General features: G+C 37.5%; 1 protein-coding gene across 2 annotated transcripts; it reads left to right on the top strand.

The window, feature by feature from the left end:
* The first annotated feature begins 5,234 nt into the window (after positions 1–5,234).
* On the top strand, positions 5,235–13,586 carry LOC128238842 (uncharacterized). 2 transcript variants are annotated; one of them, XM_052955116.1, is made up of 9 exons: positions 5,235–5,370; positions 5,977–6,031; positions 6,446–7,285; positions 10,102–10,458; positions 10,603–10,821; positions 10,979–11,043; positions 11,246–11,374; positions 11,578–11,721; positions 11,926–13,586. In XM_052955116.1, the coding sequence occupies exons 2-9, from the start codon at positions 6,007–6,009 to the stop codon at positions 11,971–11,973; spliced, it is 1,827 nt and encodes a 608-aa protein (XP_052811076.1). In that variant the 5' UTR covers positions 5,235–5,370; positions 5,977–6,006; the 3' UTR covers positions 11,974–13,586. The 2 variants fall into 2 exon arrangements, with proteins under 2 accessions (XP_052811076.1, XP_052811077.1); XM_052955117.1 differs by lacking the exon at positions 5,235–5,370 and adding an exon at positions 5,468–5,653.
* The last annotated feature ends 300 nt before the right edge of the window (positions 13,587–13,886 follow it).

Raw genomic sequence — 13,886 nt, 5'->3', positions numbered from 1 at the left:
ACACGTCACTTGGTAAAAGTATTGTTTAAAGTTTGTTTGAGTTATAACTCAACAAGTGCCTAGACAATTGGTCATGGAGGCTGGGCCTGACCAGTAGATGACCCCTTTTGGTTTTAGGGGTCAAAGGTCAAGGTCACAGTGACCTTGAAGGCAAACTTGACAATTATTGGACCTATGATCATCAAACTTGATATGAGGGTTGGGCCTGACCAGTAGATGACCCCTTTGATTTTGGGGTCATCGGGCCAAAGGTCAAGGTCACAGTCACATTGAATGATAAAAGGTTGTCCGAGTGGTAATTCAACAATACCTGCACCCATGTCTTTCAAACTTGACTTGGAGGCTGGGCCTGACCAGTAGATGACCCCTATTGATTTTAATTAAAGGCCTAGATCGGTAGCCCTGGACTTCTGGTTTGTGATTGACAGGACATTAGGATAGCGGGAGTCTAAAGCTATAAAATTTAGAGAGTCTAAAGCTATAAAATTACGCTGACCAGGGCAACTGAAGGCAAGTTATAACATCAGTATGGTCAGACTGTTTTCATGAAGTTTTCCACAGATTTCAAGCAAAAGTGAAAATTTCAGATTTTACTCAGATTTATACAGCTGAGCTAGCTATCAACTACACTTGATCATAACTTCCAGGCTTTTTATACCAACATACATTTAACATTTCACATGATGAATGTAATTACCCCACAGCTATTATCTCTATTTCACAATGTGATAATATCATAATTTTGTTATTATCATATTAATTTAGTAACCACAACAAAACACATGTGAATATGCTTTTTATTCATTTTATTTTATAATATTCCTATGTCTGGGTCACCATATTCAAGTGAAGTCAACACTTTCATTTAATAATATTGAGGTAATCATGAAATAACGACTTTACAAAGAAAGAACATTGTTATATTTATATTAAGGTAAACCTGTATAAGCAATCTTATGCGTGCTCATGACCGCAATCTTTCAGTAAATATTTTTTTAAACCATATGAACCAAAGAAAATGTAAAAAACTTTAACGAAAAGACGGTATCTAAGAAGATGAAACAAATTTCATCTGGAGCTCAAAAAATATTGCAATAACATGGCACCCACAATTGTCTGACAAAGCAGCCAAAGTACATAACCACTTGTACTTTGCCATAGACAATTGCAGAAACAACCCTGACGAATTACGTGCTATAATAGACAACTGTATACCTTATTTTTAAAATATTCATGAAAGTGGTCCTGCAGAGTCACAATGTAAAACACCGAACTTTGTTCCGGACTATATTTTGTAACGAGATCCAGTGGCTGTAAGACTTTTGCAGAATTTCCTCCATAGTCTCACTGCTGCAGACTATGCACTTATAATCTAAAGAAACATGTTAAAAGTTTCAACAACAGTGTTCTAATTTACTTGGACAAACGAATACACTATAACAATTCAAGCTACAAAACCAGGATTGATCTAGCAACGCTTAGCTTGAACGAACATATTGATGGACCATACACGCCCCGGTCCAATTGACAAAATGTTCAGCATAATCGTAGAAACCTTGGGAAACATATAAGACAAAAAACGTACAAATGTGTAAATGACATCTGGTCTCTCCTTGTAAGTGTGAAAGAAGACGGAAAGATCATACAAGGAGCAAATGACCAAAATGTAGATAATGCTGATCATTATGATGAGGAAATATAAAATATTTTGTACCTACTTATGATAACAACGTTATCGCAATGATTAATATTTATAAGTATAATATTTCTACTATTGTTCTCGAACATATCATGTATAATGAACAGCCAAATGTATGTGCATAATTATTACAGTCTCAATAACCTCCGTTATACTTCAACCAGTGATATACGTAGCCAGCTGTATGTATTATACCCTGTACAATGTTTGAATACAATGTGTAGAATTAAAATACATTCCTTTTCATTCTGAGAAGATATTAACTAGAGTTTTAAACATTGTATAACTGTATCAAATTTAATTTGTATTATTGGTATGCATCCTTTCACATTAATCATGTAACAATTATTTGTACAAAACTTCTTCATATAAATATATGTGTGTTTTTTTTATGTTTTACGTCATTGTCCTATTACATATACTCACTATTGATGGTAATAATGTATTGAATTGGTTTTTATTTGATTTAATCTACATAGCCTTGCATTATAATATAAAAAGCTATAAATATACTCTAAACTATTTGGGTTCATATATTTCTTCTCTTTACCCAAGCACAAAAATTCCAGACTGACCCGTGCTGCTAATAATGATTATGACCAGCAAACTGCTTTTCAATGACCCATTACCCAGCTTGTGTTAATTCCTCCTGTCAATCACAGACCAGTTCTCCAGGACAACCGATCTAGGTCTTTAAGGGTCGTCGGGTGAAAGGTCAAGCTCACATTAAGCTTGAAGGTAAACTCGACAATTCCTTAACTTATGGTCATCAAACTTTACATGAAGGTGCGGCCCAGTAGGTGACCCCTATTGATTTTGGGGACAATCGGGTCAAAGGTAAAGGTCACAGTGACCTTTTGCGTGAAAATTTTAACAAAGCTTCTCCCAGTTATATCTCAACAATGCCTGGACCGAGGATCATCAAACTTGACATGGAGGCAGGGCCTGACAAGAAGATGACCCCTATTGATGTTTTGAATCATCGGTCAAGTTCACTGACCTTGAATGCAAAAATGTTGTTCGAGTGATAACTCGACAATGCCTGCACACATGGCCCTCAAACTTGATTTGGGTGTTTGGTCTGACCTGGAAATGACCCGCTTGATCTAGGGGTTATCGGGTCAAAGGTCAATGTCACAGTGAACTTGAACGCAAATAACTTGTCTGTGTGATAAATTGACAATGCCTGCACCAATGACCCTCAAACTTGACATTTAGGTTGGGGGTGACCAGTTGATGACCCCTGTGGATTTTGAGGTCAAAGGTCATGGTCATAACTCATATTCATCATTTAAAGTTCGTCATATTTACTTATTTCCTGCTGCTAAGAGGATACATTATTATCTTCAAATATCAGTCATCATCTGAACATGATTAAAAAATGTACCAGCTGTCCTCACACTTTAAATGGTCATAATCTTAAAACTGCCTCAAAGGAATCCAATCCCAATGACAAATCAGCTTTCATTTCGGTGCATGCGTATTTCATTCAATTGTCCGAATAATCCTGACAACATGGCACATCATTGGGGAATGGCGTTAAAGCAATCTTCTGATTAAAGCATTAACAGCTAAAATTCGACTATTTGAGAAATGAGGAGTCTATACTTTTCGCCCCAGCATCGGCATCTTGTTTAGATTTTAGGGCAAGGTGACATTTTCACTTATAACTCCAATACTCTTAATTCAATTCTCATAATACTTCACACAGCTGTTCTGGACCATCACACAATGAGTTAACATAACTCTTTATTATCCTAAACACAAATTATGCCCCCTGATTGACTTAAGAACTTAGGTTAAAGTTTTAGGGCACATTGTGTTGGGTTTTAGGACAAGTTTTGCGATTTGTTTTTACAACTTCTATACCTTTCATTCAATTGACTTAATACTTCACACAAAATGTTTGGTGAAAGGTTTTTGGTAAGTTTGGGTTATAAATCAGATTTTAAAATATGTTTTATTTAACGACCTTCATTACACAGCAGCAATAACACAATTGGGTTCCATCGCTACATATTCACCTTAAATACATTAAAAATGCATTTGTGGCCCCTAGAGCCAAAGTCAAGGATCACTGTTACTAGTGCAACGTGCGAGCCAAACAAACAAACACCAGATAGCCGAGCTTTCTGGCGTAACGAAACAAACACCAACAGATCCATTCAGTGAAAAGCATGCTCGACCTTGAAGGGATCCACTGGTCTTTATATACACTAACTTCTCTATTCTCACATAGCCCGGTTTTGCTAGTTTGCATATTACCAACCAAGTTTACATCCGGTATGAACGTATTTCCGTTTTATACGGAATATTATGAAGGCACCTCCGCCGCTGTAGTCCTCTGCCGCATACAGGGGACCGTTACACTTCAACCATCAAGAAAGCAGAGCTTTAAAGATTGTTGAAGTTCCAACTTACTATGCCTCACAGGACAGCTGAGCTTTCTAGCAAGTGCATAGAAGTGGAGACTATGAACGCACATCCGCCGCATACAGCGGACCGTTACACTAGAAATAGAAGAAAACAGTTGAAACTGAATCTCGTAACGAAGTCTGATGTTCTATTGACAGTCATTGACAATTTGGCTTTGTCACATTGCGGCGATCCTTATGTACTTTTTAATTTGACTTTATTATTGCTTTTCACAGGCACATATACCATCATTTTTGTATTCGTTTTCTAAGACAAAGCCGTGTTTAGTCGAGCGCGCTGTCCTATGTCAGCACTTGTTAAACTACATATTAAACACGCATTTTTTATACCCATGGATTATAAAAACGGTAGGGTCGCCGCCTTCTTCGTAGGTAGGTTCGAGTAACCACATTCTCTTACACTAGAGAGATGATGCGATGCGTACCATAAATGCGTTAGATTTAGCATTGTCGAACATCTGATGAGTGAGATTGGGTTACCCGAACCAGAAGTGTTTCTTAGGCCCAATGATTAATAAAGGATACTTACAAGAACAATAAGTGAACACAGTCATTCACAAAACAAACAAACAAAATAAACAGAACGCCAATGAGTGTATGAGAGAATTATAGTGCAGTGTTGATAAAGACAGTAATGTTCACAGTTGTGGTTCAACTGAGATCAAAAACTATTTGATATAATAACGCATTGATTTCGAGTGATTGCATGAGGACGACCATCAGGGTGAACATGTTCTGCTATGACAGATATAAATTCTTGACCCAACACTACAGTTCTACAATTAATGCTCGCTCACGAAATCTTAAAACATTTGTATTTTTCTTCTTAATATAAGGACACCGAGCGTGATTCTTAAGATAAGATGGCCTTAAGTACAGAACATCGCATCCTATACTTAACATAAGTAATGTACTAAACATGTTATTCCGAAAAGAAAAGGTTAGTTATCAATCAAACAAAGATAAAGAAACTCATAACATAACTGATGGTCATAAACAATTTTGTTTTCGTTCTCAATGTTTACATTACTGTTGGGAATTATATATTGATAACCTCAGGTGAGACATATCGGAAATGACGACACATGTGTCCTATTTATAGAACCATATAAGTACGCCGACAGGTGAAAATGACATTTTTATTCCGGGTTTTTCCTTCGCTCACAAATGTTCACAAATAAAAGGATTGATCAAAACATAGATACAGTTAATATTTGAATACGGATATCAAAAATCGTAAGTTTGTGACATCCTTATCTAGTTGATTACCTCATTTCAGAAATGTACCAACATATAATAATGCTGTAGTTTGATTCGTTTATCAGCGTGTATCCGTGATGATGCGAGTTGTTATAAATGATTCTTACGTTCTTTCAGAACTTGTAATGGAATATATACATTATTATGTACAGTAAAGTTTAGTCCGTGTCATTAATCTAGTTCAGTTTAGGTGAATATCGACTCGTTTCATTAGAAATATCGGAATACACCTTTTGCTATATTTAGTGGACAATATCACGTAAGCAAATACATACAATCATTAATCATTTAACTTCAAGTGTTTTTCACCTTGATGTCATGTTAATTCGTTATTACGGGTATATACTCTCTCTCTCTATATATAGAAAGTTATCTAAAATGACTAGTATTTATAATCTCAGACACAAGCTAGGTTGTCAACAGCTGTTAGGTCGTTTACACCATTATGGGGATATTATTGTTATAAGTCTATTCATCCTTGTATACTAATGATCGCAAATGAATAGACGGTGGGGTTGATATCCTATTGGGAATTGTTAATATTAAATATACTTTCTTTCAACAGTTTATTATTTACTTTAGACAGTGTTGTATGCAGTCCAGTCAACGTTTATGGGGCATTCAGGAGATACCATTGGTATGTAGCACTTTGGTTATATATATTTTTTATTCTTATGTATGTATGATATCAAGTAATTCGATATTTATATATAAGTATAATTGGTAATAAATGCCAGTGATATGTTTTGGTACTGCTGATAATGTGTGACAATTTATACCAGCTAATCAGTTATTTATGATTCTTCATTTTAAAAGTCAGATAGTGAGTCATCGGTCAAATCGTACTGTACCTTAGTGTTAATATATTAAACGATACTGTACCTCCGACAGTTGATGCTCACTGTGTTATGCAAAAAACTTAGATATTTAATACAGCAGTTCAAGTATATATTTCCCATAACGAAGAGTGTACTTCAAAAAGAGGTCGTATTGTGTTTCTCTTTGGACAGGTTCACTTTCACCCCTTTAACAGTCCATTGTCCCCTTTCAGAGATGGCCGGTCACGCGGGGCATGTGGCCACAATACAGCGCAATCCTACAATGCCACTCTCCAAACGGGAGTCCTTGATCTCAAATGGGAGCCGCCTCTCCCTCCTTGCAACAGGAAGTGGCGCAACCAATCACATATCATCGCCGCCCACCGGAAATGGTGCCGTCGGGAATCAAAGACATTGGGGGGAGAAGGATTTCGTTAACACAAACACGGAAATGGTGACCGGAAAAAAACGGACTACTAAAAAAGTGAAACGGACAGATTCCTACAAACAAGCGCTCAACAGGGAATCTGCTTCTGACTTGATAAATGACGGCCCAGAGATTGTGTCGGAAACCAGGCACCGCATAACTGATGGTACTGTCCACGAGGACAGAAAAAAGTACAATACTTTACCTATAAAACCCGGTAACTCCCAGCCGCTTTTAGTGCCTAGTGTGGTCAAACAAAAACTCGTGATTGGACGGTCAAGGACTAAAAATGAGTTTGAGCGGAGCGCGTCTCAAAAGTCAGGGACGTACCCCTCGCCCGACACCGACGATGAACAGAGGTCAACACGACTTGATAAAAAGAAAAAGAGTAAGTTTACGCGGATGAAGGAGAGACTTATCCATACCTTTAAAAAAGACAAAGATAAAAAGAAGCCCTCCACAGGAAAGGGACATGCGGCTCCTTCCCACAAAGTCAAACCGCATCACTCGGACCATAGTACAAAGGCGTTCAGTACACCAAGTGGTGGTATAGAGGAGGTAGAAGACATAACGTATAGGAACAGCAGCTCTGAGAAAAGTCCTGGACTCTTGAAGAGATTCCGGAACAGCTTCCGGGGGTCGAAAAGTGAGTACTATTTTTATTATATTTTGGCTACATTATTTTTACACAATCATGTCATTGTGGTTTTGACAAAGGCATTGAATTCAGATCTGTTTCTCAAGTGCAGTAGACAGACAGTTTAACCACTGTCCGACTTTCTGTCTAGAAATTACTTAAAGTTGGTCATCGCGATATGGTTTCCTTTGAAATAAATACAGCGGTTAAGTTTCTGTACCTAACATGTTTTATAAACGTCATTCAATTGAACAATTAGTATAGTTCACGGTTGTAGATATCATTGTAATAACGAGGTGTTTTTTTTTCACTGCTGGTGGCCATGTCGAAATAATTATATCATTAAATATAATCGATTATAAGCGTCATCGGGCTGGAGGAGTTTCAGCCTTGAGGCCTTGAGCACAAATAAACATATTTTTTATAATGATAAACATTAGTAAACGGAAATTAAAAAGATAACTTCCTTGTCAGATAATGGACCTACACATGTAGTATTACATTGGCGTAAGTGTGTATGGTTATAGAGGATATCCGACACGGTGCGTACGTGTTAAATTACTCGTGCGCTGATATAAACATAAAGAAAGTGTCGAGTTTTTCGAAGAAAAATATGAATTTGATGAAAGTTTTCCCTATGGTATCAAGTTCGCGTATTAAACACATCTAACCAAAATTTAACTGACCTCGCACAAATCGTCCTTGAATGCTGCACAATGTTACTCCAAATGTGTTAATAAACGTCTATAAAAGAACGTTACAGGACATTTCCCGGAGTTTTCATTCCGGAAATGACGTCCGATGATTATTCTATCTGTCTTGGTCTATCTCTGAATAATGCCAACTCCTCTTCCGAGTGGTACCGTGACATGAACGTTCGCATTAACGATTTAATGCATTTTCTTAAATATAAACATAAATAAGCAATTGAATACATTCGAAATAATATCAATATGAAAAACAGTTCGTTCCTGAAAAAAGCATGTTACTGAAAAGTAAGTTTGATTAAAAAATGATTATACATCAGTCTGTAGAAAGGTATCACTCAACACATATCGTTTTATGCTAAAATCGATATGATTTTGGCGTGATACGGACTTTTCAATACGGCGTGCTTTTTTCACTGTTGAAAATTGCTTAAGATATATATTTTTAGAACGGGAGAATGCCTGTAAAGCTACGACTCAAGTCTTACTGTATGATTTTCATTCAAGCTTAGCATATCATATGTATGAACTCATGACGATATTGTTCACAAAATCGACGCACGTGTGACTCGAAATATTATTATTATACGAGATTTGTTGAGCGCCCTTTTCATAAAAAATATATACGTTCAATAATGTATTGTATTCGAGTTTTAACTTTTAAAATTATTTAGATAAACTGAAACAATAAAAATGCATTGGCATCATCATACCTACAAATAAGGAAAAAGTATGAATAATGTTAATAATTGTTTATCTAAATACTTTCGATTATAAACATTTAATAAGCTAATACTGGGTATCTTGAACGGTCTATCTGACATTCTGTACAGTTATCGTATAACTAGTCATTTTTTCAGCTGAGCTACGCCTTCTGTTTTTATAAAAGTACGTTTAACCTTATTATGTGTTGCTTTCACGTTTCCTAACCAGGAAGTTCATAGGTATTTCTTAAATTTGAAAACCCACCCGATTATGAATAATCCACACAAAAATAGATATGATTCGGCTTCACGTTATCATTTGTAGTACAGATAATGGACATATGCGTACATGAACAAATACCCGTTGTTGATTTCAAACATATCTGTCGATTCATGATTGCTCTGTAAATTTCGAAGGAGTGAATGCGAAAACGGGCGTTTAAATATTGATGTACAAACACGTGTACATTTCCAAAATTAAGAAGAATTACTCTGAACATTGTTAGTTTATAGGGCATATACTTAAAGATTAATTAAAATGCAAGCACAACTGATTGTTAATAGTATCTCGTATGCAAGCACAACTGATTGTTAATAGTATCTCGTCATTTGTCGTTGAAAAGAAAAACAATCGATGAATTATCAAAGTCACAGTAGATCTTTAATGCCGAATAAAGCATCAAAGGGACGTTCAGTTTACATCGTCCGGCTGTACTCCTATCATTACTTCTTACTTATTGTTGAACTCGTGTATAAACAGCTTAAGCGCGCACTTCGACAATCATCATTAGTATTACATGTTATACTTTTTTGCCAATGTCATATAAAAATACGCACATGTTTATGGTTATATTTGGCAGAAGTGTTAGGTAATTGTCGATTCACACAGTTTTGTGCATTTGAACCTGAAGATCAGGTCATCTCGTTGTTCAATGGTTTGGTTGTCTTTGACTTAGATGATCACGTCCGTCTATGTTGTTTCAAGTATATACTTCGAACACTGTATAAGATGAATGCTTACTAAACACATTTAATTGAGTACATGATTTGTAACTCTAATTAACTGCAGTACTGTTTATAATCTATCTGCAATATAGACTTTATTTTATATAGCCTGTATCTTAGAATCGATTTAAGTATGTGTATATATATTTGTATATAGTTAAATATATTTGATTGTAATTATTGCTCACTATTTACATATAATGTACATGTATGCTCTTCTTATAGGAGGAAATAAAGAATATATATATATATATATATATATATATATATACTTGAACTGTCTCATGTATTTTATGGCATAAAATTATAAACACTTTAATTCGTGACTGGCCCAGCCCATTATGCAGCCAATGGGATCGGGTAGAGGTTCATAAACACTAATACACAAACACATTGACAAATATTTCAGAGGACAAAGACAGAACAAACAACACATTTCCCCTGTCCCCTCATCCGGAAGTCCCTTCCCCGCGGCCCCATGGCACTGGCGCCAGTCCCGAGCAGGACACAGTGGACAGTCAATTCCGGGATAATGATTCTATCACAGAACTGTTCGAAACTCTTATCGATCCTTCGAGACCACGCCCCGACAAGTCGAAGCTCAAACTTGATCTCAGGCATACATTCAAGCCAGCTTGTCGTCAAAGATATACGGGTCACAACGCAGGCGATAGAGCCAGGCACGCAGGCGATAGAGCCGGGCACGGAGGATGGAACGCACCTCTGACGCCAGATGAAGTCGAATGCGATGGCTTAGATTTCGCAGGTTGGTTTACTTAACTGATTTATAAAATAATTTATAAGATCAGTAGCATTACTCCATCAAAGTTCGTTTAGACATTCATTAAAGATAAGTCCCCCTTGTGAATTTTGATAAAGAACGCACATTTATTTTATTCTTTCATTCCAGATGGCCATGCCTCCGGTGTGTCCGTGCCGCCGCCTCAGGAGGAGGAGTTTATCACGGAGTTGATGGAGGATGCTGAGCGGCTGCGCGCGGTGGGTGAGGTCGCTAGCCGTCTGGGCGCCATCGGGGACAGCATGCTCGTCCGCCGGGAGAGCGAGTCATCCGGAGAGGAACTACAAGGCCACTTGGTCGTTCCGCACCCCGGACTCCGCCGCCGCTCAAGTGCGTTGCTTATTTCCTGTTCATTGTGATTGAATCAATTTAAAAAAAATACAATTTAAACCAGTGATCAATCATGATGAATTTTACGAAACGGACACAAAAATGAGTTCTTATCAACTTGTTTAATTTGAGTTTTATATTATTACCATTATTGTAGGTTTTGAGGAATCTCTCATACAAGATCTGCGACATTTTGCAGACAATAGCGATCTCTTCTCACAGGTATGTTTACACATACTATACACATACTGTACACATATTGTACACATACTGTACACATACTGTAACGCATGCCATCGAAGGTATTAAATTTGCCTCGAAATACAATTATCTACAAAATATTATTTCTTACACATGTTGAAGTTATTAGTGCTCATCGAATAATTAAATAACACAGACTAAGATTACATTTATCTATCCTCAGCCCGACAGTCGGCCCCGGCTGACCCCTGGCATTGTCCCGGTGATCAAGGCGCTGGTGCTCGCGCAGGATTATAGCTGCTTCCGGCAGATCATTTCGCGGGAGATCTCAAGTAACATCGGCTGGGAACAGGTAATGTTCCAGGACTTTTTAACATCGTGTCTCAGCATAGGTCGGAACACATTATCTACATTAGCGTTTGTCCGCATCCAATTGAAAACAAATATGGATCTTGCAATATTGGTGTTCATTCCAACTTCATTTGGACATTTTACTGTTAACTTTCAGTTTTTGTTTATTGCGAGATTGATTGATTTCATTGTTGTTGCCGGCAGGTGGCGTGGTACACGTACCTAGTGCGAACGTCGATGCTGGTGGCGGATGCGGGCCGCTCTCTGGGCTCCAACGTGCACGGGTTCGCAACCCAGTACTTCCGGTCAACCATCCAACCGTGGATCCGCAACAGACCCAATGGATGGGTAAGCTTTAGTCTATTTATGTTCCACAGATGTAGGCCTTTCTATGAATATATCCCGGCTAGGGGGCCTGCTGCAGTTCCAACATTATTTATCTATTGTTGGTGGTTTTGCGATTGCCAAAAATAATTATTTCTAAATATATTTGATCTTGATAACGTCATAAAGATATATATTTTTAATTTCTGTTCTTCTTAACCATTGCAGGAGTCCATCCATGAGGAGACGGACATAAGTGAATCGGAGGTTGATTAGGCGGCTTCCCAGTAGCCATTTTTTCCTCCATACATACCATAGAGAATCTCCCGGGGCCCCCATCGGTAGACATCACAACAATCGTTACCACATACGCAGATGACCTCATATCCGGGGCCGTTCCACGACCCTAGTATTGATGGACGGGGCAATCAAGTAGCGATGTACTGCATAGGTACCTTCTGTAAAGATCGGAGCGCCATTTGCAAAAACCATCTGCATAAAAAGACACACACCAATGCCAATAACTTACTGTTGCCGTGTGTGACACACGAACAAGTTAATTTATGTGCTAATTCATTCAATGGTGCACACCTGATTTTAACGATAAGATACGCAATAGCTTTACCATGAAATTCTCTGAAGACATAAAATGTCGTTGATACTGTTTATTGTGCATTGCTGCGACGCAATCACTAATATTAACGAGTTACAGAACAGTACATTCCCATAAGCCCTGGTTTTTGTTGCGATATTAAGACTTGCACTAGAAACCACGGCGACAGCCATGTTTCCGGGGGGATCCCTCGCCACCCGTTAGACCACCTGACTCACTGTCACACGCCGGCTGTCAACGCGGACTGTTTATGCCAGATCGGGGCGTACTCTGTGGTTTTCCACATGCTGATATCATCTGTATCGATTATCGCTGGGTTTATCATGACTAGTCATTACAGAACGTGGTACAGTTTAAATTTAAATACGGTGGTGAAATAGCTTTACTTGTGTCGAAGTTCTCGTTTTCTATTACGCATATTCGTTTGAAATCTTGAAGACATGAGGTAGTAACGGCCTTCCATGCCTGGGTGCACGTATTGTTCAAATATTCGTCATTGGGATCTTATTTTCAAGTGTTTACTACCTGAACATTGTAACCTGATCAGTGTGACATCTGATGTAACTAATATCGTCTTATCTGGGTTTTATACAAACATACCAAACTTATGTCATAAGACGATTGTCTTGTTTTCGCTTTTATCAAGACAACGGATTCCCATTTACTGATCTCATTGTGAATTAATACTGTTCAACGAATTTATCTCAATGTGTCGTGTGAACTATTAATCATTATTGCTCACACATTGTCTACTCTATAGTACAGTTTATAAAATGTTCAGGCGTAAACTGTTGTGTTTGTTTCCAATTTTACTGCCAATAAATGTAGATTAAGTAGGTTCGGGATTTTTTATTTTTTATATTTGGTAACGTTATGTGTTAATACCATTTTCATTCCAAAAACTATCTCAATATCCAGGAAACTATTGGGAACTTATCTTCAGAACGAAAGAAAAACAACCCAGTCCGCTGGCCATAAATAATAGGGTCGGGTGAAGACAAATAATGAAGGTCAGGAATCCGGAAACAAACACACTTTTGTTTCGCCTTATGCTCACTTTGTACACGTCATATCATGCAGTCATATTACAGCCTGGATGGTACCTGTTATATTTATAACTAGCTATAATATGCATAATTGTTCGGCTGGTATGTTCTCGCATTCTCTGTGATATCATTTCTACATTGTATATATTGACACCAAGTGTATGTTCAGTTTCGTTGCAATATTGTCATGATTCAATTATTTTGTGATAAATAAAATGTATTATGCACTTCACTGGTTTTCATTCAGCTGAACTCATAAAAAACACATTGATGTTTCATCTTGCAAAATGAACGATAATAAACAACTACATATACAAGTATTGAACTTGTCCAGGGCAAGTTTCGGCGACCCTAGGCTCTCGGTTTCTCCCTCCACCAGCTGCTTTGTTACTTCAACAATGACTAAAGTTCCCATCTAAGTAGGCAGCGCTTTTATTCTTATTTAGAACTGATGTGATATAAATTGGGACACATTTTCAACATTCAAGAAATGTCGCGCATACTACTGGCCTTGAAGATCAAGAACATTC

Source organism: Mya arenaria, chromosome 6 (assembly GCF_026914265.1).
Source record: "Mya arenaria isolate MELC-2E11 chromosome 6, ASM2691426v1".
Lineage (NCBI taxonomy): Eukaryota > Metazoa > Mollusca > Bivalvia > Myida > Myidae > Mya > Mya arenaria.
Note: the sequence above shows the minus strand (reverse complement) of the source record. Positions and strands in the feature narration are given on the sequence as shown.

Excerpts from the sequence above, each read along its gene's own strand:
- LOC128238842 (XM_052955116.1), top strand. The coding sequence starts at position 6,007 with ATGGGGCATTCAGGAGATACCATTG. Across the intron at positions 7,286-10,101 it reads CAGCTTCCGGGGGTCGAAAA|AGGACAAAGACAGAACAAAC; the intron begins GTGAGTACTATT and ends CAAATATTTCAG. Across the intron at positions 11,375-11,577 it reads GTAACATCGGCTGGGAACAG|GTGGCGTGGTACACGTACCT; the intron begins GTAATGTTCCAG and ends TGTTGCCGGCAG.